The sequence below is a fragment of the Dryobates pubescens genome, chromosome 8, assembly GCF_014839835.1.
Source record: "Dryobates pubescens isolate bDryPub1 chromosome 8, bDryPub1.pri, whole genome shotgun sequence".
NCBI classification, from domain to species: domain Eukaryota; kingdom Metazoa; phylum Chordata; class Aves; order Piciformes; family Picidae; genus Dryobates; species Dryobates pubescens.
Genome location: NC_071619.1, coordinates 963,741 through 990,281, shown reverse-complemented (window position 1 = coordinate 990,281; position 26,541 = coordinate 963,741). Strand labels below are relative to the sequence as shown.

Sequence of the window (26,541 nt, the reverse complement as noted above, 5' to 3'; positions counted from 1 at the left end):
TTCCTCCCTCTCCCCTTTTCCTCCCTCTCCCCTTTTCCTCCCTCTCCCCTTTTCCTCCCTCTCCCCTTTTCCTCCCTCTCCCCTTTTCCTCCCTCTCCCCTTTTCCTCCCTCTCCCCTTTTCCTCCCTCTCCCCTTTTCCTCCCTCTCCCCTTTTCCTCCCTCTCCCCTTTTCCTCCCTCTCCCCTTTTCCTCCCTCTCCCCTTTTCCTCCCTCTCCCCTTTTCCTCCCTCTCCCCTTTTCCTCCCTCTTTTTCCTTGTTGGTGGTGGTTTGAAAGCAGTGATTAAAATGAACAGTTTCAGGGGTTTGGATTGGCAGGCAGAACACAAATTGCCAAGCCTATTACTTGCAAGATCTCTGGTGCATGCCACAGAGTCCTTGTTAAAGGCTGCCAAGAAAGAATTGATCATCTAAGTATTATTATGATGATGGTGGAAATGGATTGTGTTTTCCCTTTGCAAGTTTGCATCCGTGCCAAAAAGCAATTTGCCTTTAAATCCTCACTTTAATCTTGCAGTGGTTCTTGCTGCAGGAAATATTTTGTGTTGGACACCCGATCAGTGCAGTTTACTGTTTGGTAGAATCAAGGGCTTGAAACCTCTCCGTTGTTTAGAGCTAGCAAAATGTTTTTGCTCTTAGGGATGTCACAGCAATGCAGGATTTCTTCTCAGAAATCTCCAAGTGCCTTTAGTCTCTCCTTGGGCTGTACAGGGTAAAAAAATAACTGAGGTAATGGTGGTGTTATTAGTAAGGTGCTGTGGCTTAGACCTCTTAATTCCCCCCGTTGATCTAGAAGTGGTTCTCAAGCAAATCGTCTGTGATGGGTAGAAAGTTGTTTCTTATTTTCTTAGTGTTTTCATTGGGTGACATTCCCTTTTTGGGGGTGTGTTACACAATTTATCCTTGCATAGGAAGTGGGCTTGCAGTTTTATGCCATTGAAAAGCAAAAGCTTTGTGGCAGCAGATTCCCCTCCAGCCGTCACTTTTTCCTCGTGTCCCTCCAGCGCAGCTTGCTGATGCCACCATTTTCAGCGTGAGCTAAGCACATTTGCTGGAGTTTTTGTTTCCAGAGCAGCCTCTGAGGTTTTAGCATTTTCCTATAGGACATGAATGGGAGTTTGTACAAACACCAGTGGTTGGAGTTTTATTTGGTATGGGGGACAGGGAAGTTCTCCAAGTAAAACTTGACAGTCTTGTGGTTTGTGCTAGTAGCCACCAGTTCTGCCAGCACAGAGGTTTCCTGAGTGCTTCAGCCCTTCCAGCTTTGTTCTGTAGAGAAACCCAAAGCCAGGCTGCCCTCTCAGCCCCCAGCGTGCACATGCACCTGGGATCGTGCATCAGAATACAACATTAAGCAAGCAGCAAGTACAGGAGGCAGCAATCCTCTCTTTTCAGCAGCTTAGCTCAGGCCACAGGCTGCAGCAAGCTGTGGTGGCTCAGCTGGTGCCCTGTGTTACCAGGCAAGAATTTCACAGACATGCTGCTGATGGTTATGGAGCTAACAGGAAGAGACAGATTAACCAGAGATCCCTGGACCCAAGCCACATTTTAGTCCACTGGCACCAGCCTGATGTTAGCAGACCACGGGACCCTGCCAGTTGAGGTGGTTATGCTTGGTCTGATGAAGGGTATGGGGCTGAAACAGCCTTTCTGGCCAAGTGTGCTTGGGTGCAAGCATGAGGCAAACCCGAAGGACACGGACCTCTGGCTCCCCTGGCAGCACAGGGCCGTGCACTTTTCCAGGAGGAAGCCCCTGTAGTGCTGAAGCTGGAGATGGTGCTCCACCTGCAATTTGTACTTGAGTGTCCTCTTTGACAGTTGTAACCTGGCAAGTGCTGGTGGTTGCAGCTGCCTTGGGCCATTGCTGCTCCACAGCAGGTTGGGAATCCTTTTGTTTTAATCTCGATGGGAATGAAATTTTCTTGCTGTTTTTAAAGGAACCAAAGGCTTGATTCCAGACCAAATCTGAGTTGCCTGCTTTAGCAGGGGGGTTGGAGTAGGTGATCTCCAGACACCTGTTCCAACTCCTGCTGTTCTGTAGTTCTGAGCTTTTTGGCTTGGGACATGAAGATAGTGAGTGTGGTGACGTTGAGTGAGGGTGGAAGGGGAGACTCACTGATGTTTGCTGGGATGTGCCCTTTTTTCTGCACCACTCTGTATCTTGAGACAAGAAGCCACATTGAATGAGGTAGTTGTGTTGGTTCTAACTTCAGCCAGTGGAAAGGAGACATGGGAGGGGAGGGGAGGGATCGGGAATGTCACAGAGCAGGTTGGCCACATTGGATGCAGTTGGGAATGGGCAGAGAGCTGAGCTGGTTGTGATGGATGAGAGCAGAACCTCCTTGTTTGACAGAGGGGAAAGCAGGATGGGGAAACAGAAAAATCCATTGTTGACTGAGATGTGCCCAAAGGTTTGTGTGAAGATCTGTTGTCATGAGAGAACTGAGAGAAGACCTTCCAGAAGAGCAGATGCCGCTCTCAGAGCCGCAGGGCTGAGGCTGTTTTCACGAGATTCCTGTCTCCAAAGCATCTTTGCAGTTGAGCTCAAAATATTACCAAAAGCAGCCTGTGTGAGCTGTAAGCATTAAAGCATCGATGCCATTTTGAGTAATGACTTAATCAGAGCCTAGATCTTAATCTGCTTTTTGGCTCATCTTGATGAAACAGAATTATTTCAGTTGTTTACAGCCAAGTGCTCTTTTTCTCCCCGGCTTGGTATTCTGTCTGGTCTCCTAGCAGCCTGTTTACTGATCTCTGTCCTATTCGTGTCAGTTGGCAGAGGTTTTCATTCACAGCCAGCACACCTTTGATGTCCTTGAGGAGTGAGTGAGTTGCCTTGGGAATTTTTTCATGCTGTAACCTATTTCTGGGGGGTTTTAAGTGATTTTTGTTTTTTTGGTGGTTAAGTGAATTCACAACAACCAACTTTATAATGTCATTAATAAGGGTTTCTTAACCATGCTCAGGGGCATTGAGGGCATTGTGCAATAGTTCAACAGACACATTGCAAAACACAATATATATAAATAGAAAGAGGAGCAGTCTGCAAAGAGCTGGGCATGAAAACCTCAAGTTATTTAGGAACCAGAGCTTTAGTCAAGCTCACCTCTCGATGATTTAAGGGGGGGGAAACAACACCAATGAAAAAAACCTCCCACAACTTTCAGCCCCAAACACCAAACTAAAAAACAACTAATGGAAAGACTCTGCTAAGAATAAAGCTCCACAAGAGTGTGGGTTAAAGGGAAATAAAAAAGGCAGAGGCTTGGGGAACTTTATTAGCACTAAATCAATGCTGCTTGTACCAGAAAAGCAGTTCTGAACTGAAAAAGAACCCCAACATTTTGGGGGCAATGTTAAGCACAGGACTCCAGACCCCATCCCCTGCTTGTGGAGCCCCTGTTAGTCAGGATGGGTGCCAGGGCTGGATGCATGGGTGAGAGTACACAGGCAGTAGGGATTAAATAGTCAAAGCTCCATCATCAGCCAGAACTTGAAGCTGTTACTTGTTTGTTTGCTTGACAGTCAAAGAGCTGCTAGCTGTGGTGAGCTCTAGGTGTGTGCACAGAAGACAGATGGTGTGCATGCATGCAGGTCCGTCCTGGGCTCCATTTCTGCCCCCCCTTTCCTCCCTTTATACTTTCCCTCAGTGATAGAAGAATTTTTCAGCATGGTCACAGAGTCACAGAATGTTAGGGGGTAGAAAGGACCTCGAAAGCTCATCCAGTCCAACCCCCTGCCAGAGCAGGGTCACCCAGGGTAGGTCACACAGGAACACATCCAGGTGGGTTTTGAATGTCTCCAGAGGAGAAGACTGCACAGCCTCTCTGGGCAGCCTGCTCCAGGGCTCCAGCACTCTCACAGTGATGAAGTTTTCCCTTCTGTTCCTATGGCACCTCCTCTGTTCCAGCTGGCACCCAGAGCCCCTTGTGCAGTCCTTGGACATCCCCGATCAGAGCCTGGCTCTATCCTCCCCACACTGCCCTGCACATCCTTATCACCAGCAAGAGGGCACCCTCAGGCTCTTCTGCTCCTAAGCCCCAGCTCCCTCAGCCTGTGCTCACAGATGTTCCACTGCCTGCAGCAGCTCTGTGGCTCTCTGCTGGACTCTCAGGCAGTTCCCTGAGGTCCTTCTTGAAGTGAGGGGCCCGGAACTGGGCACGATATTCCAGAGGTGGCCTCAGCAGAGCAGAATGAATACTTTTACTACAGCCTACTGATTTCATGTTGTCACAGGATGGTAAAACCCAGCTGACAGGAACTTCCTGTGTGAGCGTTCAGCAGTGGGCTCCTCTGCCTGGTGCTTTGGCTTCTGTTGCCTTGCTTCACAAAGGTGTTTTCCCTCCTGAGGGGCAGCGGTTCAGCAGCTGTTGCAAAACTCTCTTACACAATGCAGAATTCCTACTACATAAGCGAGGCGTGGCCAGCTCCTCTCAGCTTTTTAGGTCAGTGTGCCACGAATCACTGTTTGTTATCTAACTCTCTTTGGAGTACGAAGTTTCACCTTCGAACTGTGTGGCTTAGTTCAGATGGATTCTGCACAAACCACTGCTGCTTCTGAGCCCTTGCTGGTTGTAGCCTCCAGCCCCGAGTGAAGGCAGGCAGCTCTCTGAGGTGCAGCATTAGCAGTCTCACCATGCACGGCTTGGGCATCCTTTCTCTTCTTGAATAGCTGCAGGCAGAAAGAGAGATTGAAGGCCTAAACCCAGAGCTGTGTGTTCCTGTGCAGTGCCCTCGGCCGTGGGAGCCGAGGACAGGATGTGACCTTTGAATGTCTACAGCGTTGTGGCGGAGATGAAATCATTTTATAAGCTGGGATCAAAAAGTATATTAATGGCTGCAGTCGTGCCCTGCAGCATTTTATCCCAGCATGGCATTAACCCGATCTGATCATCTGGCAAAGCTGCTCTCTGATGCGAGTGAGGGCATCCAAGCCGCAGCTCTCACTGCGCTGCCGCTTTCCCCAGGCGCTCCTGTGGCTGTCAGCTGCGCAGCCGTGGCAGCATTGCTGTGCTGTGGAGTGTTTGTGAGGAAGAGAGCGCAGGGCTCAGCTGATGTGGGGCGTCAGAGGGCTGGAGAACCTCTCCTTCGAAGACAGGCTGAAAGAATTGGGGCTGTTCAGCCTGGAGAAGAGAAGGCTGCAGGGAAACCCCAGGGCTGCATTTCAGTACCTGAAGGGGACCTACAAGGAAGGCTGGGGAGGGTCTGCTACAAGAAGGGCTTGCAGTGGTAGGACGAGGGGCGATAGTTTGAAACTGGAGCAAGGAAGATTTAGGTTGGACGTTAGAAAGAAGTCCTTCACAATGGGAGTGATTGCCCAGGGGTGTGGCTGGGGCTCCATCCCTGGAAGCATTCAAGATCAGGCTCCATGTGGCCCTGGGCAGCCACAGGGGGCTTACGGCAGTGGGGGTTGGACAAGACGACCTTTGAGGGTCCCTTCCAACCCAATCCAACCTGTTTGTATTTCCAGTAGAGAGAAGATCAATCCTTTGGCGAATGGATGTTTGCCAATCAGCAGGCCCTTGTGCCATTCTGGCATCGGAGCCCAGGGGCAGCTGGGGGTCTCTGTGTGTATCACAGGAAGCTTTGGGAGAAGGGGAGGACACGGACACGAGTTTGCTGCTCAGCGTTCCTGCATCACAAAGCTGATTAACATCTCCAAACCGATCTGAAACTGCCCAGCAGATGATGTGGTTACTGCAGTTTGGGACTGACTGCATTTAGAAGCCCTTGAGGTGCTTCTCAGAGCATTTATAAATGGGGAAAACGTGTTCTTGAGTGGTCAGGTGGTGGGAGGCTCTCTGCCCCCAGGATGTGCTTAGAAACGTGCACAGTTTTCCATTTTGCTTTTCGGACCATGAAGGTCATTCAGATATCAGTGCTGGGATGATTTTGTAGGCCAGTCCGGCCTTTCCTTCTACAGTTCTGCAAACACTTCATCAGAGCCACTTAGAGCAACCCAAGCTGCTTAGCGCTGTAATCTCTGGACAGATTTAGAAGCCAAATGGCAGAGATGGATGGGAGGAGCACAGCCCATTAACACTCATCTGAAAGTCAATGGCAGACTTGGGTTGTGCATTGATAAGGTGAGGAGGCATCTGATGGGATGGGAAGACTGAGGGAAGCAAGGGGTATTCCTTGCCCCTAGGGGAATGCAAAGTAACTCCATGGGGTGCTCCAGTTGCTCCCAGTTTAACAACAAACACCAAAACGTTTTGCCCCTGAACTACCTGCAGAGATGCAGTGTCAGAAGTGTGAGGGTTTTCTTCTCCAGAAACCTGTGACATCTGATGGTGCAGACAGGTTTCCTGATGGCCATGAAAGGAGTTTGGTATCCAGTTGGTTTTGAAAATCCTGACCTCTCCTGAACGCTGGCTGACCAGGAGCTTTTGTGTTACAGCACTCCCCAGGAATGTAGGGCTTTGTGGCCCCATTGTTTGCCTGTGCCTATCTGTCTTATAGCCTTGAGGGTGGTTCAGTAACTCCAAAGCATGTGGGATCCGCTCCTCTGTGGAGCCAGTGGACCCCAGGCAGCTGCAGGAGCAAGGAGGATGCCCGAGTGTGGTTGTGTAGAGCTTATGCAATGAGCATCCATGCTTCAGGTGCCAGGCAGAGGCTGGTGGCTCAAGCTGCGTGGGGACACCGGTGGGAAGGGCAGCACAAAGCTCCTAGCCAAGCTGAACTTTCACAGCAGCTGCTGTAGGCTTACCCTGGGGTTAGGACCTTGTTGTCTTCGGCATTTACCGGAGGCAGCAGCATGAGACTTCAAAACCCACTGAGCAGACCCACTCTGGCAGAGGAACAGAGCCTGTTTGTTTGATCTGGGGAGAGCAGGCAAGCTCAACAGACCGTCCAGAAAAGAGGTAAAAGCAGAAAGGGAGGCAGCTGAGTACAAAATCCCTTTCATAACGGAGGAGTGAGGCAGTGCAGAAAGGGACTAAACCCCTGCTCCTCCTGTGCCTCAGCCCTAGGAGCTGCAGCAGTGGGAAGGGCTGAAATGGGGCTGCCAAGCACAGGGTCTGGTCTGCAGCTGCAGCCACGCTTGGAGCAGCAGATCTGTTGCAGTGTGGCCCAGTGAAGGGCACTTGAAACCTGAAGGGTTTCTGACTCTGTTTGTCTGAATGGTGAAGAATGCTGCCTCTTGGAGTAGGGCCCGAGGCTGGAGCACCTCTCCTGCGAGGCAAGTCTGAGAGAGCTGGGGCTGTTCAGCCTGGAGGAGAGAGGGCTCCAGGGAGACCTTATTGTGGCTTGGAAGAAAGATGGGGAGAGCGGTTTGGGGGTGATGGTTTTAAACTATAAGAGGAGAGATTTAGGATGGATACAAGGAAGAGATTTTATAAGCTGGAGGTGATGAAACTCAGGTTGCCCAGGGAGGTGGTAGATGCCCCATCCCTGCAAACATTCCAGCTCAGGGTGTTTGGGGCTCTGAGCAACCTGCTCTATTTGGGCATGCCCCTGCTGACTGCAGGGAGGTTGGACTGGATGAGCTTTAGAGCTATGTTACAGGCTGAGGGCTATGTCCTGACCACAGAGATGGTTCCTCCAGAACACCAGAGGCTACGAGGAGCTGACCAGTCCTTTCCTAGTGGTGGCCACGGGGGATTATGTTATTCCATCCCATATAAAGTGGCTGCATGGTCAGTTCTCCCCTGTTCTCCCTCTCTGCTCCTGGTGCAGGCTGTTAGCCATTGTTTGCTATTCCAGGGGAGGTTTTCAGTGGCCTGGCTAACTTCTGCTGTGCAATTTTCACCTGGCTGGGGGGTCAGGGAGGCATGGCTGAGGACACTGAGCCTGGGTTTTGGCCTGGCTGGGGAGGAGGTTTTGGAAGGTTTTGGTCTAGTGTGGTCTTGGGAAATGCCCAGGTGGAGACCTGGGCTGAGGCTGAATGTGACTTTGTGTGGGTTGGTATCTATTTGTGAACAGTATTTCCACTTAAATTGCCAATTCTGTGAGAGCATTTTCATTGTACTCCATTGGGGGTGGGGTGGTAAAATATCTTTCTGTCCACTCAGACCAAGACAAGGTCCCTTCCAACCCAACCCATCCTATGATTCTCTTCCGAGCGAAGAAGCAGAAGTGGAATCCAGGGCCAAGAGCTGTGCTCGCAGATGACTTTTAAGGAAGGGAGAGACAGCCACTGGGAGCTTTTTTTAATCCAGGTGTTTTGCAGTGAGGCTTCTCCTGTCGCTTGCAGGACTCCTGACGTGTTTTCTGTCTCTGTTCCAGGCCAAGAATATCCCAACAGCCTGCGGCACAAGTACAACTTCATTGCAGATGTGGTGGAGAAGATCGCGCCGGCCGTGGTCCACATCGAACTATTTCGCAAGTAAACAAGATGCACACTTCTGATCCTCATCAGCTGCCAGCCTGCCAGAAATGTTGACTGGTGCTGTGTAATAGCCAAGAGCTTATTGAGATGATAAATGTTTGTCTTGCTTCACAGTCAAAGGTCATTGGAGAGTTCTGGCAAAAAAACCCCACGAAACCCCAAACCAACCAAAGATGACCTAATGAATGTAATTAATGATAGGAGTAGCAGCGGATGTCCTAGAGCAGGAACCCCCCAAACACTCTGTGACTTGGGTTGTATGTGTGCTGCCCAGGGAGGTGGTGGAGTCCCCAAGCCTGGATGTGTTTAAAGGTTGTTTGGATGTGGTGCTTGGGAACATGGCTTTAGGGTGAGCCTTGTAGAGTAGGGTTCTGGGTGGGACTTGGTGTCCCCCAGGGTCTCTTCCAACCTGAACGTTTCTGTGGCTCTATGGAGTGCTGTTTCAACTCTTTGCAGTGGTTAAGGTTTCTTGCTTATGTCTTGCAGACTTCCTTACTCAAAGAGGGAGATCCCTGTTGCCAGTGGCTCGGGGTTCATCGTCTCAGAAGACGGGCTGATCGTGACGAACGCCCACGTTGTCACCAACAAGAACAGGGTGAAGGTGGAGCTGAAGAACGGTGAAACCTACGAAGCTAAAATCAAAGATGTGGATGAGAAAGCTGACATTGCACTAATTAAAATAGATGCTCAGGTGAGTTGTGCAAGTGAGACACATTTCATGGCTCTGACTTTGGTAGGCTCCTTTCCAAAGGCTGCTGCTGTTGGTGTTTGGAGGAGAGGCTCTCAGTCACAGAGCATTTCTGAGCTGGGTGGATACACGTTTCTGCAAGCCACGTTTGTGGTTGGTAGTGGTTAATTTTATCAGGCCTGTAACAGCTTTAAATGCCTCCTCAAAATAAACCCAAACAGAGTTATTTAGTGGCTGCTTTACACAGGCATTGGCCAATAGACATCTTCCCCAAGCAGAAATGAGGCTTGTTCCACTGTGCTTGGTAGAGGGACGTGTTAGTCCTCCTTGCCTGGCTGTAGTGAAGTTGCAGATTGCTTCCAGAGGATGTGTTTGTGCTTCCAGAGGGCTGTGCCACACTGAGGCAGGTACTGAAATAGAAAATATTGTAGAAAGCACCTTGAAAGTGCAAACTAAAACCTACTTGGAAGAATGTGAGTACTGGGTTCAGTTTTGGGGCCCTCGCTTCAAGAAGGATGTTGTGCTGGAGCTGGTCCAGAGAAGGGAAACAAGGCTGGAGAAGGGTCTGGAGAACAGGGCTGGTGAGGAGCAGCTGAGGGAGCTGGGGGTGTTTGGTCTGGAGAGGAGGAGTCTGAGGAGACACCTCATTGCTCTCTGACAGGAGGTTGCAGTGAGGTGGGGATTGGTCTGTTCTCCCTAGTCTGACATGACAGAAGGAGAGGAAATGGCCTGAAATTGTGCCAGGGGAGGTTTAACTTAGATATTAGGAATAATTTCGTAGCTGCAAGAGTGGTCAGGGATTGGCACAGGCTGCCCAGGGAGGTGGTGGAGTTCCAACCCTGGAGGTGTTCAAGAAACCTGTGGCCATGGTGGGGTTGGGGTGATGTTGGACTGGATAATCTTAGATATTTCCCCCAACCAAAACCATTCTGTGATTCTGCTGCCCCCACACTGCAGAGGTTTCCTGAGCACAGGAGAATGCAGCTTCCCACCCATGGTCTTCCCCCATGTCAAACATGTGGCTGTCAGCAGTATCCTGCCCTGTGCAGCAGCGGTCACCAGCACAGCACAGTGGAACCCTGTGTTGCAACACTGCCCAGTGCAGATGCAGCTAGGTGCATGTGAGTGATGCCTTGGGGTGCTGCTCACATTGGTTTCCTTCCTCTGAATTTAAGGGGCAAGAAGGGTTCATTTGAAACACATGACTCAAAAATGTGTAGCTCTTGCAGACCTATTCCCCAGCGAGGTCAGAAGTGTTTGTGCCAGAGTTCATGACTGAATCACTCCTCCAATGCACAGCTCTTGGATGACCCCAGATCTGAAGTGCTGCTGCTGCTCCCTTGCCACTTTTGTTGTCATAGAAAAACTCTCTTTTTTCCTTCTTGTTTAAAAGCTTCATAACAGCAACATGGCAGAAAACCTGAACACCACCAAGAAAGCTGTTGGCCAGGCTGCTTTTTCTCTCTGGTTTCCTTAGGTAACAACTTTGATGAGTTGTCACCTTTAGCAATCACTTGTTTTCTCTTTCTTTGTATGCAAAGAAGGAAGAGCAGATCTCCAGTCACAAAGCAAAGGATGAGAAATGGCAGCATTAGACCAAGCAGGACATGGCAGGGAGCGAAGGGCAGCTGGAAAATGATTTGAAACTGGAAGCACAATACAGTGGTGGCACCAGAACGTGGCAGTGAGGAGAGGGCTTCAAGCCACAGGGCTTCAGAGAAAGGGAAAATGGTGAGTCAGGGAGAATAGAATAGAATAGAATAGAATAGAATAGGAAAAGAGACAAGACATTGAACTGAGGTGACAGATTGTTTTGAGGGCTGAGGAGGAGAGCAGACATGGAGTTTGCTGTCATCTGATACCCTACAGAAACAGCTCCAACATTTCCCTGGTAAGCTGCTGTCGGGAAGGGAGAGCTGGAAGGCTGGGATTAGCTTGGAGGAAAAGAGAATGCAGCCAGATGAGTTGCCTGCAGTGGAAACCACTGCCAGACAGGACTGGAACTGGTGATTCTAGTCAGGACTTGCACAGAAACCCTTCTTTAAAACTTGCTGCAGTGTAATTAAGTGATAGTCATCTTCATCTCCTCTCAGGTTAGCTGTTGAAGGTAGCTGTGACCTTGTTTTGCAAAGGGCACAGCAGCATTGCAGCTGAGTCCATTTATATATATTTGCACATTCTTTAAGACAGGAAACTTCTTCTGTCTCAGAGCTGCCTAGAGCCAAGTCAGCTAGAGTCTAGGGAGGGAGTGACCATTAATATTCAGCTGGCTGTAAGGAGCAGGGTGGGTTCCAATGAACCCTTGGGCCACGTCTCGGTGCCTGGAGGCTGAGCCCTTGCAGAAGGAGGCAGGCAGGCCTCCTCGTGTGAGGTCACCTCAGCACATTTGTCTGGACAGCAGGAGGTCAAACTTCATGTGTCTGCTCCAAATTAAGGAAAAGAAGGATATGAACTTGGGTCTGACATACCCTCAGTAAGTGTCCTAACCAGCTGTACCACCCATGACCTTGTGTTGTTCCCCCTGTTGTATCAGAATGCTTTTGAGGAGACTTGGGGAGAACTTCCTATATCCCTTGTCTGGTGTTTAATGGGGTGGGAAACCAGAACCCAGTTTTCCAGCTAGCTCTAGTGACAGCACTGGGAAACCCCAACGCAGGGTGAGGTCTGAGGCACCTCTGTTCACGGGACAGATGATGCTCTGCACTCGAAGGATTAAAACAACAGAAGTCTTCACCAAAGCTAAAATGGGACCAGAGAGGTTGATTTTTTTTTGGACTGAACTTTGATGTGAGATTTCTATCTGTCTTTTCAAGTTCAGTGCTTGAGCTTTCCTTTTTGTACTGAAGAGCCTGCCAAGCATCCAGATTCATAAAAGCCTTTTGCATTTGTTGGAGCTGAAATGTATTTGATGACTAAAGGAGTCCCTGTGACAGGACAAACAACCCTTTAAAAATCTGGATATGGCAGGAAAGCCTTTCCTGAGAATTCTTCTGAGGAGATGAAGTTCTTCCTTTCTGAACAAATTATTTGAAGGTGCCATCAAAGGTGCAGAAAATGTTCTTTTCTCCTCTCTTTCTGTGGCATGTTACGGCAGGATCTGAAGGGCGAAGAACGCCTCTGCGGTTAGGAGCAGAGCTGGGCTCGGCGTCTGAGCCGAGGCTGTCAGTTGGTATTCCTAACATGGTTACAATTCTGCAGCAGCCTGCATATTGTTTTTGTTTAAGGTGTGAACATCTGGCCAGGGACATCGCTGCGACTAATTTGGCCTCGCTGAGTGCAATAGGAAATGAAGGAGGGTGGTAAAATCTGGGCGGCAGTGAGGCTGAGCTCCTTCCCCCAGTAAATGCTTCTCTGTGGAAAAACAATGAGGAGCAGTTGGCTTGGAGTTGCTCTTCTGATCCTAAAATACACTGATTGTTGCATCCTAGAAAAGACAGCCACCTCCATTGCTTGTGTCCACAGTGGCAAACAGTTTGCTGAAGTGTTGAAAGTCAGAAGGAAGACTGGAGTCAAATGTGGTAAACATGAATGCAATACAGCCATCCTTCCAGATGGGAGCAGATGGTGGGGACAGCAAAGCTGGAAAGCAGCAGCACGGTTGCAGGCAGTTGGGTTATGAACACCCAAAATCTGCAAAGCCTCCCCAGCAAAAGTTGGACTTGGGCAGCACAGGGAGAGGCTGGTGGAAGAATCCATCCTTCGTGGCACGTGTGGTGCTGCGGCGAGCGTGAAACCCGTCAGAACTATTGCACAACACTCAGCTCCCAGATGCTTTTGAGCTGGCAGGGCTTGATTATGAAATTCATCTCAGGACAAACAGCTACCTTGTTAAATGAGAATGTGTGCTGCAGCTGCTGAAAACTGTAAACACCAGGAGGAGGAAGACAGTGAATTTTAGGGTAGTTTAATGGGCAAGGTCGGGGTTAATCGAGGGTAGAATTGTAAAAGAGCCCTGTGCCCTCAGCCAGATTGAAGCTGGAAGCTAGAAGTAGTGGGAAGCAGAGCTGACTTTTGCCTGGAGACCCCTTTCAGCCCTGTGTATTGGACTCTGCCCACAGAAATGCCCTCCGTGGCAGGTGCCTATGGCTTGGCAGCGAGTGCAGAACCAGGGGGCACGGGGAGTGGCTTTACATTGAGCTGCATCTTCCTACACCGCTTAAAAACCAGCTGTGGAGCACTGGCCACTGACTGCAGAGCAGCGTCTGTGTCGAGGAGGAGGCGCCGTGGTCTGAAGGAGTTTGTTCCTCGATGTGACCGGCTGCTGCCTCCTGCGCTCCAGGCAGGGTTTGGCGTCCGAGCGACCCAGCGCGGTGCGGCTGTGACCGAGCTCTAATTGCGGTGGCACTGCAGCCCTGCTGCCGAAGGCTCTCCCTGCATCTTACCAACAACCAGTGACTCTGAGGCTTTTAAATCAACAAGGCGTTCTGCCCTCATTCCTTCAGAGGCTTCATGAGGCAGTGCAGTGTCTATCTCTGTGGTCAGGAGGGATTTGCTGGTTTCGCCCTGTGTGTTTATCTGTCAATATTTTAATAGCCCAGCTGCTGGCAGCCCAAGCTCCCTGACTCCACATGTGAGAGCCTGTTCTGAAATGCATTTTTGCTTTGAAATCTGTCCCTGGGTATTGCACTGCTTCCTCTTCAGAGGCCGAGGAAGCCCAGGTATTGCTTGCAGAAGCTCTCAGGACCCACAGAAATGAACCAGCTTGTGAAAAGCTTGCATGTTCACTCCTGCTTACTCCTCTCTTTAGGCAGCAGTGGTTTGCTGCCAGGGTCAGCTCTTAGTAGCCCTCACTGCAGGACAATGCTCCCCACACAGCAAAATGCACAGGCACCTCTGGGGTGAGTCTACCAGCAGCAGGGTGTTTTGTTTGAAGGGAGAACAGCAACACAGAATCATAGAATTGTCAGCCTTGGAAGGGATATCAAGGAAAATCCAGTCCCAAGCCCCCTGCCATGGGCAGGGACACCTCACACTGCAGCAGGTTGCTCACAGCCACATCCAGCCTGGCTGCAAAACCTCCAGGGATGAGGCTTCCACCACCTCCCTGGGCAACCTGTGCCAGGCTCTCACCACCCTCTTGTTCCCTGACACCCTCAAAAGTCCCTCCCCAGCTTTCAGACACTGGAAGGCCACAATTAGGTCTCCTCAGAGCCTTTTCTTCTCCAGACTGCACAACCCCAACTCTCTCAGACTGTCTACATAGAGAGGAGCTCCAGCCCTCTGCTCATCCTCGTGGCCCTTCTCTGCCTTGCCATCTTGCAAGGCAATTGAAATCCTGATGACATAACAAAACAACATTTCATGCCTTTGGATTTTTTTTCCCCTGCAAGCTTCCCATGCTCCATATTTAGCTAAAGAAACTCAGCTTTGTTTTTCTAACTATAGATGAAATACTTTTGGAGGTCTGTAATGCATCCAGCTTGGGCTTTTCATTTTCTTTGGCACCTTGCCAGGCAGTTTCTAGATTGTAGCTGATACTCTCCATCTCTATATGCTGATGGCCTGTGTTTTTGTTTTGCTGTGCCGTATTCTGAAAGCTAAATAGTTTCATTAATGAGAGCAGACATGAAATTCCCAGGGAAGCTACATGATTTGCCAGAGTGACTTACAGCTGAGTTATCAGACCATGCAAGAACCTGTTTCTTTTCCACCTAAGATAAAAAGGCACAAAGGGAACGTGTTGCTGTTGAGCTCTGAGCATTTGTCTCCTCCTCATCAGTTTATTGAACTGCAAACTCCTGCGAGTTTGTGATCTTCTGTCCAGAAACGAAGGGGATTACAGAGGAGAGAAGGGATTTGCTTGGCTTTCTGTGCCAACATAGGGCCAGATTCACTCATTTCATGGATCACGGAATCACAGACCGGTGGGGGTTGGAAGGGACCTCTGGAGATCATCTAGGTCACCCCACTGCATAAAGCAGAGTCACCCAGAGCAGGTTTCCCAGGAGTTTGGAATGTGTTGGGGAGAAGGAGACTCAAAACCCTCTCTAGGCAGCCTGGTCCAGTGCTTAGTCATCTTCACAACAAAGAGGTTTTTCCTCACGTTCTGGATAGAGCCTCCTGTGCTCCAGTTTGTGCCCACTGCCCTTTGTCCTGCTGCTGGGCACCACTGAAGAGTCTGGCCCCATTCCCCTGACCCTTGATAAGCACAGAGAAGATCCCCTCAGTTTTCTGCAGACTAAACAGCCCTAGGTCCCTCAGCCTTTCCTTGTCAAAGAGCTGTGCCAGTCCTCTCATCACCTCTGTAATTATTGATGATAAAGTCCCAGCCCAAACTCCTACTCATTGTGACCATCTGTCTCTCGGCTTTTATTCCTCTGTGGCACTGAGCAAGCCCAGTGGTGGTTATGTGCTGCCTCTTTTAGTTTCAGAGCTGATGTGTTAAGGCTCCTCATGCTTTTCCTGCCTGGAGCCCTGCTGCTAAGGGAGCATCTGGCTGCTGCTGGGGGATGCTGGCCTTCTGCGCTTGTCCCAGTCTCTCGTGCCACGGTAGCTGTGTCTGATTCTTGCATGCAGCTCTTTTGTGGGTGATGGTGCAGCTCTCCATTCTGTGGGAGTTCTGTTTATCCAGGGTTTGAGTCAAATCCATATATAAAAATGTCTGAAGCCCTTTGGGATGAGAAAGGCTTAAAATATTAACACTAATTAGCAGCTGCTTCTCTGGCTGGCTGTAAACAGTGAGTCATGTGCCACTTATGGCTTTGCATGTTTAGTCCTATTCCTGTGTGCTTGCAGAATCCCTGCTTGCAGATTTGTTTTATTGAGTAAACAAGGAAGCCAGCAGAGCCCCCAGGCTTCATGGAGTGAGAAAGGGAGGGAAGGAGAAGACAAGACAGTTATGTGTTGCCCAAGGTCATGCAGTGAGTCACTGGGAAAGCTGGGGTTAGGTGCTGGGTGTTTTTGGCTCCCAGTTCATTGTGCTGCAAGGCATGCTCCTTTGCCTGGGATTTTAATTAGCTGTTGTGGCAAATCTGTAGTTAACTGAAGAGAATCACGAGTTGTAGCAGGAGCTGCATCAACCTGATGGCCATCAGGCTTTGTGTCAAGATCTAAGAGTGCCACTTACTAAGTGCAGTAACTAAGGGCCGTAGACCCAAGCACTTAACTTGGCTTACAAGGGCTGCCTTACCCTGGTTAATTCTATCCTATTCTATCCCAGGCAGGAGGTTCTGATACATTAGGAAAACTTTCTTCACTGAAAGAGCATCAGAACAGGCTGCCCAGGGAGGTCTTGCAGTCACCACCCATGGAGGTGTTAACAAAAGCCCATGTAGAGACAGTACTTGGGAACATGCCTTGGTGGCCATGGTGGTGTTGGGTTGGGCGAGACAGACTCCATGGTCCTGGAGGTCTCTTCCAACCTGAGTCATTCTATGCTGCTATGAACTCTGGTTCCAATGCTGCTCTGAGTGCTTGCTCTGCATTTTCAGGACTCCCCTTGTGAGCTGCAGAAGCTGCAGCTGATGTCCTACTGATGTCCTACTGCACCACTTGATGCCCAGAGCTATGGGTTGCTTTTGCACTGGTTCCACTCCAGAGCCACCTCTACAATTCAAATACATACTTGGATTTTTGTTGAGAATGGAAAGAATGTGGCAATGTTATTTTAAAGCTTTTTCAGAGGTAAACCCCCAAATTTAAAGCTCCTAACAAGGCCTATGTGAATCCTAATGAAGGTGATCAGAGGGTTGATGCACCTCTGCTCTGAAGACAGGCTGGGAGAGTTGGGGTTGTCAAGTCTGCAGGAGAGAAGGCTCCAGGAAGACCTTAGAGCAGCCTCCCAGGATTTGAGGGGAGGCTACAGGAAAGCTGGAGAAGGACTTTTTCCAAAGGCATGGAGTGGTAGGGTGATGGGAAATGGCCTCAAACTGGAAGAAACTTTATTTAGGTTAGACATTGGGAAGAAATTCTTTCCCCTGAGCTTGCTGAGGCAATGGAATAGGTTGCCTGGAGAAGTTGTGGAAGCTCCAACCTTGGAAGTGTTCAAAGCCAGGTTGGATGTGGCCTTTAGCAACCTGGCCTAGTAGGAAACAAAGAGACATTTGTTCAGGTTGGTTGGAAAAGACCCTCAGGATCACCAAGCCCAACTGAGAACCCTACTCCACAGTTCACCCCTAAACCATGTTCACAAGCACCACACCTAAACGACTTTGAAACACATCCAGGGTTGGCAAGGGCAACCCCATGGCAGGGGGTTAGGACTAGGTGATCTCTAAGGTCCCTTCCAAGCCAAACCATTCTGAGTGTCTGTGCTAGGCAGTTCTTCATGTCATGTAGTTGCAGAGGCACTGATGAGAGTGTTGCTGTGCAGAGCTGTTGGAGTGCTCTGCTCCACACTATTCCGGAGCAGAGAGCACATTTTCCAGGGTGATGTTTCATGACACGAGCAGGAGAAGGTGGATCTTTGTTCCTGGCAAAGGAAAGGTTAGGCAAACTCTTTCCAGACGGTGTGCTGGATCACAGGGGTGACCCACAGCCAATCCACACAGCGTTAGAGGTTGAACTGAAGCCCAGTGAGGATAGGCACGGGCTTGAGAACTCAGCACAATCAAAGGGAATTGCATTAGTCAGAGACTGCTCATGTGCTTGCTTTCTGCTGCCAGATGGGAGTTTGGCTTCCTGACTGCTTTTGTAACTCGGGAGCATTGTATAAATCTTTAACTTTGTACATGGCCAATCTTATTTTGAACAATACATATTCTCTGGGATGGTTTTTGCTGGCCTAGGAGTGCTTGCCCATATACATTCTCCTTCTCGTTTTTCAGCACCCCAGGACTCAAACACAAACCCCTGTTTGGTTTTAAAGGAGGAAAAGTAGTGCCAAAAAGAGATGCACTTCTTGACCCACGACATCTTGCAAGCATGTCCTACGTCAGCCTAATGGCATCTGGGGAAGGGAGGAGGAGCCAGGGTGCTCCCTCCAGCCAAACAATACCCATATGGAGCTGTTTGTGTTGCATATGCTGCATGCTTCCCAGCACAGCTAATAGTGGCTGCCTTCTCTCTGCTGTACTGGAGAGAGGTCCCTTGGAGTCATCAGGGCTGTGGCCTGAGATGCTGAACTGCCTTGGGATGTTGCTGCTTGGCTGCCTCACTGCAAACACCATGGGGGAACTGGGGAGCATCACTGAACCTTCCCAGAACTCAGCCATGGCCTTGGCTGGGATTGTCCATGGCTGTGGCACTGGTGGGGATCGTGGTTAATGATAATTCTCATCTAATAGTAGGGCATTGCTGGCTGTGAGAATCTCCTTCTGCAAGAGAATTAGAAAGGGAAATGTTTCCCTCCTTGCTGTGTTGCCTATTCTGTTGCTCTTCCAACTTGATTCTGTTTAACAAGCAGTTGGTTAATTATTTCTTTGGTGTCTGGAGACTAAAGGATAAGTTTCCATAGAGCATCTTGCCCTGCCTAGGATTTGGCAATGAGTCTTATTGAAACAATCTGTTCATCTAAGGAAAATTCTGCTGGTGGAATTCTAGCAGAGCTGGATAAAGTATACACGGGGCCAGGCTTGCTAAATAGTAGGGCCAAAAAGTCTGTGTTTGCAACAGCAGGTGGTGGTGACTGATGTCTTTACTTCTTGCTTTCTGCTGCACAGACATTGTGTGTCTCCTGGGAGGTTTGAAATACAGCTGCAGGTGAAAAATGCAAAGTGATGGGCATTTAGCTTAGGTTATATTAACTTCTTGCCCCTAAGGGTGGCTTATCAATACAGGCTCTCAAACTGCTCAGAAGACTCTGTAAGAGCCAGGCCTTGACTTTCATTTAAACATGGGATATTTTCCCTTTTTGCCAAGATATCCCATGTCCAACTTCTGCTAACTTCTGCAGGAAAAGAATCCCCAACCTGGGGATCTATGCAAATAATGAGGGCACAGTTTGTGTGGCATTGCAGGCAGGTAGCTCAAGAGCACTGGAAGTGTTTAAGAAGAGCCTGGATTGGGGCACTTGGTACCATGGTTTAGTTGATTAGATGGTGTTGGGTGATGGGTTGGACTGGATGATCTTGAAGGTCTTTTCCAACCCGGTTGATTCTGTATTCTGTAACACCTTGAAGGCAGCCTGGTTTTTAACACAGGGACTGAGTCACCCCCTCCTTGGGAAGTGGTTTAAATTAATCTCTAGGTGGGGCTTCCACTACATCTCAATCACTGACCTGAAAGTTTATCTTAATGGTTTGGTTTGGTTTGGGTTTTTTCCCTTTAGAAGCAGGTTTGCTGAGCAAAAGGATGAATTCTGAACTGAGGCAAGCTTGGAGGAGAGCTGTGTTAAATATCCCTTGAGATCTATGTTTTGACTGAGGGTTCAGCAACCTCGTAATCCTCCAGAGCTTTAAGTCAAGGCCTGAATTTATCCATATCCAGGTCCTTTAGTGCTAACAGAAATAGTCTAATGCCATGATTAAATAGCTGGAGAGGGCCAGAATTGTTTGGACAACAGGTTAAACAGGAAAGGGTTAAAAATGTTGCAAGATCACTGGAAGGGGAAGGACCAATTTTTAACAGTGCAAGTAAGGTTTTGCAGGCAGATGAGCAATAAAGGCAGAGCACTTAGCTGAAAGCTGCTCTGTTTCAGAACTCACTTTTTGGTGAGCAGGAGGCCTTAAGAGCTTGCCAGATGTTTTCTGCTTGCTGTGTGGGGGTGTGACTGGTCCAGTTTGAATCATTCATTATCCAGTTCAGTTCCTGTGCAGATACATGTCTTGGAGAAGCCATACTTGGTTCCCTTGATCCATTGCACTGGCAGTGGGTTGTGGATCCAACCTTTCCTCCTGTTGCTTGTTTCACTATTGTAAAGCGCAGTGATCTCCTGATGCTTTGTGTCTCAGTAGAAATGCCTTCAATGTCTGTTGATAGTTACTAGGTTTAGAGGTAAGCTCTTGAAAGGAAACTATAATGCTACCCCCTACTGCCATCACAGCAAAATTCCATCCAATCTCAATCCTGGCACCTTCAACAGATACTGGTGCGTGGAGGAGGCAATATAATTGTCTGGAGGAGGTATGACAGTGCAGAAAATAAAGAGGGTCAACCATTATCTGGTGCCCTGTGAGACTATCAAATGCTTTGAGTGCTACATGCCTGATATTCTTCATCTGTTTCTTCAGTGCTCACTCTTAAACACTCTCTTATTTTTACTTCAGCAGCTGTGGGTTAATTGCTTCAAGAAGCTGTCAGGAGCAACCCATTCCTGGTGGCATCAGATGCTTGCTTTGTAGAGCACGCCAGAAACATTCCTTTGGCCTTTTCATTCTTTCTGATTGAATGGGCACCTGTTGTGGAAGGAAGGGACTCCTGCAGTCTGAAGAGCCCGCTCCTGGAGCAGGAGTTTGTGGAGATGCTGCTGTGCATGCAACACTCAAAGAAAACAGAGTGAGCAAAGCTCCCAAGGGCTGACAGCCTCTCTGTTTTGTTGGCTTTTTCTCTCTGCTCTATTCACATTCCTGCAGAACTTCTTCTACCAGTGTCTCAGTTTCGTTTCATTTTCATTTGCAGGGTAAATTGCCAGTTCTCCTGCTTGGTCAGTCTGCAGACCTGAGGCCAGGAGAGTTTGTGGTGGCCATTGGAAGCCCGTTTTCCCTGCAGAACACAGTGACCACAGGGATCGTGAGCACCACTCAGCGAGGAGGGAAGGAGCTGGGGCTCCGCAACTCCGACATGGACTACATCCAGACCGATGCCATCATCAACGTATGTCCTGCTCCCAGCCTCGGCCCCTCCAGAGGAGATTTCTTGAATGGTTGCTTTCAGACCTTCCCTAGTGGCACAGTTCTGAGGAGCAGGGAGCGTGGTTGGCTTTTCTTTTATGCCTGCAAATGTGGACATCTGTGGTGCAGCAGCACTTGATGTTATTGAAAAATCCCCCAGGAGCCACAGCGAGCACAATATCTGCCTGCAGAGCCACGAGGGAGGAGGCAGGATTCATTCTCTGGCACATAAGGATCCTTTTTGAAATCCATCATGTTTTCTCAAAAGAGAGGCCAAGCTTAGTTTAAGGATTCAAGTTTCCTTCTGCAGTAAGGCAAAACAATAGTTTTTGTGCTGCTACGGTTTGCCTAGTAAGAAATCTTCACTAACAGCTCCCAGAGCAGCCCTAAAATCTTCTAAGTTGCTAGTGTGGCACTACTAAAACAAAAGAAGAGCCTTGGTCTTCTTGGCTCACTCTGGCAAGAGAAGAAGGGTTAAGCATTTGCACAGCTCAGCTACAAGGGGGAGGTGGTGAATGCAGTGAACGGGTTTGGCTGTCCAGCCACGTTGCTCATGTTTAACAGGCAGGGAAACGACTGCAGCAGTATGTCAGAGGCTTCTTTTCTCCTTTGCTTGCCCTGAATTGAGAGGTAGATATTAAAAACTTCTTCCTCTCATGTGTTTGGTTTTTCTTTTCAGTATGGAAACTCCGGAGGACCCCTAGTAAATCTGGTAAGAGTTTCTTTAAGTTTGCTTCATGTCAAGGTCATTCCTTTAGAACTCAACCCCCAACCCAACCAACCAACAGAACCCCACGCCAGAAATGTGATGAGGAGCTTCCAGTATCTGGCTGAGGACACAAAATTCAGGTGGTTCTTGCTCATCATAGATTTCATTTGGATTTCAGTGTTTCAGGTGCTTGTGGTTTGCACAGTTTCAGCAAGTGTCAAATGTAATGCCCAATTATTGGGGGTTTTTGCCCATGTTTGCAAAACAAGAGTAAGCAGCACATTTTAAAGCTGAGGTGTTTGCCTTAGCTCTGTACCGTGCAGCTGCTGCTATGGAGTGTTTTGCCTACTGAATCTCAGCCTAATGGCTCACAAATAGATACCTTTATTTTGTATCTCACTGGGAGGGTTGAATGCCCATGCATTTAGCAGGATGTTAGGGATCATGTGCTGATGTTGTAGAACAGCCTGAGCTGACCTTACAGCAGTGCTGGATAAGCTCAAGAGAGAGGAGGGTGCAAAACCTAACTGCTGGGTGAGAGCTCTCCCAGGGGGGCTGCAGGGTTAAAGACAGGAGAGGCAAAGGTCCTCAGTGAGGGACAGCAGGATTGGAAGGAGGATCCAGGCAGAGTCTCTGCCTTGGAGATTTGGCTGTTTTTCCAAATCATTATTATCTCACTGGACTCACTGTGCACCAGCACCATCAACAAATTATGGTTGGGTAGTTTTTATCTGGGCTAGATCAGGGAAGGAAGCTGCTGAGGTTTCAGAGGTGTTTGAATCATCAGGTGAGAGCAGAGATGTTTCACCCGAATCCCTTCTCTTGGGGTCACACTGCTGGGCAAAGCTGTTGGGTTGGTGAGGTGTCAGCTTTCCTCATACTGTTATGCAATATTTGCTCAGAATCAGCTGGCACCAGGCTTCACGAGGTGCCTGCTGAAATAAACAGACCAAACTTGGCTGTAGAAGACACTGCTCCTCTGCTGCAAGCAGGAGGGCTGCCCAGTTCTGGTGTCTGTTTTGCTGGTGGCAAGATGAAAAGTGAAAACCGGCTACAGAGCGTGTTGTGTGGAGTCCTGTTTGTGATACTTGGAAGGAATCGTCCCACTCTCCTGGAGGTGTTTCACATTTGCTCACAACAACTTCTTGTTTCTCCAGGATGGTGAAGTCATTGGAATTAACACTTTGAAAGTCACAGCAGGGATCTCCTTTGCCATCCCCTCGGATAAAATAAAGAAGTTCCTGACCGAATCCCACGACCGGCAAGCTAAAGGTACCGCTGCCCACCCCTCTGACAAGCATGAAAGCAGCCACAAACCAGACAGGCAGCAGCCTTGAGGCTCTTTTGGCAAGAGCAGGTGATCAAGACCTGTCTCCCTTTTGCAGGGAAAGCTATCACCAAAAAGAAATACATTGGCATACGAATGATGTCCCTAACCCCTAGGTAAGTAAGCATGGTGGCTCCTCACCCTTCCAAGCATGGTCACTGCATGCATTGGGATCAAGCCCATGATCTGCAGAAACAGCCAGGAGGATGACCCAGCAGCGTGCACTCTGTGGGTGCTGGTGACAACTAGCAGCCAAGTATTGCTCCCTTTCTCTCTGCATCTGCTCCATGGTTGAACTGTGCTGTACACTCTGTACTGAGCTAGTTTTTCGACAGCTCCCTGGCTCTTTCTTTTCCTTAGTGCTTCAGAAGAGAATAGCTAGTGACTGTTAGCTTGTGCTGGGCCCCTGTCACTCTTGTCTCCATCTGTGCTGTGGTGTCCTGTGCTCCAGGAGCAAAGAGGGCAGTGTATTTTCGAGAGCTCCAGCAGCTATGTGCATGTGTCCATGTCTATACAATTTACCTTCATTAAACATTTCACTTAATTTAAATGAAGCTTTTGTGTGGACTTGCTTATTCATACTGAAAGCAGAAAAATCTGTGAGTGGCTGATGCCACATCCTGTAGAAGTGACCAGGCTGAGAGAGTTGGGGCTGTTCAGCCTGGAGAAGAGAAGGCTCTGGGGAGACCTTAGAGCAGCCTGCCAGTACCTGAAGGGGGCTACAAGAAAACTGGGGAGGGACTTTTGACAAGAGCTCGTAGTGATAGGACAAGTGGGAACGGATTGAAGCTGGAAGAGGGGAGATTTAGACTGGAAATTAGAAACAAGTTCTTTACAGTAAGAGTTGGGAGATCCTGGAACAGGTTGCCCAGAGAGACTGTGGATGTCTCCTCCCTGAAAGTGTTCAAGTCCAGGTTGGATGACACCTTGAGCAACCTGGGCTGGTAGAAGACGTCCCTGCCCATGGCAGGGGGGTTGGAACCAGATGATCTTTAAGATCCCTTCCAACCCAAACCATTCTCTGATTCTATGAAGCAGACATTTTCCCAGGGGCATGGCCACAGGTGTAACAAAGCAGTGGAAACTGAAAGGGCCTTTTTATGGGTGTTCAGGATCTGCTAGTTCCCAAGTAGTGCCTGAGTCTTGAAATGTTCTAGCTGGGAGCCTCTGAATCCATTAGCAGCAACAGGCTTTACAGAGCTCTCTGCATACAAAAGGTGTAAATCATTCTCTGAGTACGTGTAAGGGTTACAAGCAAATTGTGCAGTGTCACATCAAAATCAAAAGGTGTAAATCATTCTGAGTACGTGTAAGGGTTACAAGCAAATTGTGCAGTGTCACATCAAAATCAAAAGGTGTAAATCATTCTGAGTACGTGTAAGGGTTACAAGCAAATTGTGCAGTGTCACATCGGCAGCGGAGCGCCTCAGCCAGTGAACGTTGGGTGACTTCACCGAGTAAGAATGCCTCAGTTTGGTTTGGGGTTTGGGGTTTGTTTGGTTTTTGTCTTTTTTCCCATCTTGTCAAAATACTTTTGTTGGTGTTTCTTCATTTTGCAGCAAAGCTAGAGAGCTGAAGGAGCGCCACAAAGACTTTCCTGACGTGGTCTCTGGGGCCTATGTAATTGAAGTGATTCCAGAAACGCCAGCTGAAGCGTAAGTCCCCAAACACTGCCACTGACTTCAGAGGGAATGGCAGGGAACGTTCCCCTGCTTGACTGACTATCTAGATCCTGCTGCACTAACAAAATTGCAAGCAGCTGATAGCTATTAGGTTGTCTGCTGGAAATTACTTTGTGGTTTAGCCTGGTCCCCGATGGGCAATAGTGAGAAGCTATCAGGGTACTGCAGCACAGCCCTGCCGCTGCTCCTGGCTGGGAGGGCAGGGACTCGGTGGGCGTGGAAACTCCCTTTGCATTTTTCTCAGCAAGCCTTTCCAAGACATCTGTTGTACCAGTGCCAGTGCTGAATGAAGGAGGTTGCCCGAGCACGCTCCCCGCAGCCCTGCTGGTCACCGCTGCAGGAGAGGGAGGGAGAAGCTTTGCATCCGCCTCGTGAAGATGTGTCCTCGGTGCCGGGCAGACCAACCAGCTCTCCTGGGGTCAATCCTCTCTTGGCAGGAGACACTCTTCTCTTTGAAGCCTGTGTCAGGAGGCATATTGCTGGGAAGAGGTTGTAGTTGTGGCCAGGTGGTCTTTTTGTTCCCGTTATTCAGGATTTGCTCAGCAGCTGCACGAGAGGCTGGCATCTGGTCTGTGACCACCAGCACTGGCCTGGCCAACTCTTGCTGAAGACACGCTTCCCTTCAGACTTTGCTTGATACAACCCCCCACCCCCACCCCACCCCCCCAGTAATCCAGAACAGAAAATAGGAAACTTTATCAATTTTCAGAATCTAGAGATCATTGAAGAGTAAATCTCTGTGGCAACACAGAGGTGTACATGGCACCAATGGCACGTGGCAGGAAGCTGCTGGGGGCAGGCACCTTACCCTGTAGGAAGACTGCAGGGGTGATGTCTTTTTACTGCAGTTTGGATGCCAGTGTAAGATGTGCAGTGTCAGCTGTCTAATGTGCTCTCTAAATTATTGCTGTGTTTTGTAGACCATTTTTTTTGGCAGCACTGTTGCTGCACAATTCTGGTGTCTGTCTGTAATGGGAAGTTCAACCACCGTTAGTGGAGGAGTCCTGTAGCTGCTCCAGTGGGGCTGAACTTACTGCCTTGATGTGCAGGTCCAGTCTGAAGGTGCAGAAAATTGTGAGGGTGTAGATAATGTTAGCAGAGAGGTGGGAGAAGGACATCAGAGAAGCAGAGGAAATGCAAGGCAGTGGAGCTTCATAACTTGAAGGCAAACTCAGATCAGGATGCTTCATCCAAAGGGTGACCAGGCAATTGAAATGCAGCCCATGATGTTTGCTTGTCATCTCCACTCCTAATTCCCTTGCCCCTATGGGTTCCCCCTTATGCTGATTTCCTCTCCAATGCTCTCTGTGCAGACCTGCTGGGTAGGGGATCATGGACCTGCCGTGATTAGGGGATCAGAGCAGCTCTACAGTGACCTGCCCTGGCTATGAGTTGAGTGGAGAGGCTATGTGAGTGACAAATCAGTGATAACCTAGAATGGCTTCTCCCATGCACATGCTCCAAGCCATGCCTTCAGCAGGCATTCAGACTTGTTGCAAGGGCAGGCCAAGGCCTCCTGCTTGCAGGAGCCACCCATGTAAGACATCTTCTGCGGGCGGAAGAGTACGATGACTGCTCTGTGGTTTTGTGAGGAAGGGTTATGCTGAAGGGCTGAATCATGTCTGATCTAGTTACTTGGTTAACATTTCCATCACTTGGAGCCAGGTGGTTGTGCAAGAGCAGGCAAGATGTTGTGGTCGATGGTATCCCTCACCACCCGCTGGCTTGGTCCTGTCAGCACTCTTGGCCAGCTCAGGCAGAGACCCTGTGGCCCTGGGCAGAGGAGCCTTGCAGTGCTGGCTCCCAGTCTGCCCTGTCTTGCTTGGAGTCAGGAGGGCTCTGCTTTGGGCTTGTCTGTGGTGCTGAGGTCAGGAGAAGGGTTTCTGGGCAGCCAGGCAGCAGGAAAGTCACGTATGCATGTTGGGTGACTGGGCTTGACTGCTGTGTGCCTGTGTGCTGGGCTGGGCTGGAGTGTTGGCAGATTTAAAGCATGAAGATGAGGGGAAGGGGCTGCCCACGAGCTGTGTGTGGAGAACAGCATGGATGTGGGACCCAGATCCCTCACACGTTAATACAGTGCCACTGCTTTGCACTCTGTG

The 26,541-nt window shown here is 49.3% G+C and overlaps 1 protein-coding gene across 2 annotated transcripts in view; it reads left to right on the top strand.

The window, feature by feature from the left end:
• The window catches only part of HTRA1 (HtrA serine peptidase 1), a 38,880-nt gene that overhangs the window by 10,666 nt on the left and 1,673 nt on the right, over positions 1–26,541 (top strand). Inside the window, exons 2-8 of one of the 2 annotated variants that reach the window (XM_054163364.1) lie at positions 8,226–8,325; positions 8,815–9,019; positions 20,513–20,707; positions 21,404–21,436; positions 22,591–22,705; positions 22,819–22,876; positions 24,329–24,415. In XM_054163364.1, coding sequence (XP_054019339.1) covers positions 8,226–8,325; positions 8,815–9,019; positions 20,513–20,707; positions 21,404–21,436; positions 22,591–22,705; positions 22,819–22,876; positions 24,329–24,415 — 793 coding nt within the window. Of the gene's footprint in view, positions 1–8,225; positions 8,326–8,814; positions 9,020–20,512; positions 20,708–21,403; positions 21,437–22,590; positions 22,706–22,818; positions 22,877–24,319; positions 24,416–26,541 lie in introns of both variants that reach the window. The other variant, XM_009910414.2, reaches the window with a different exon arrangement.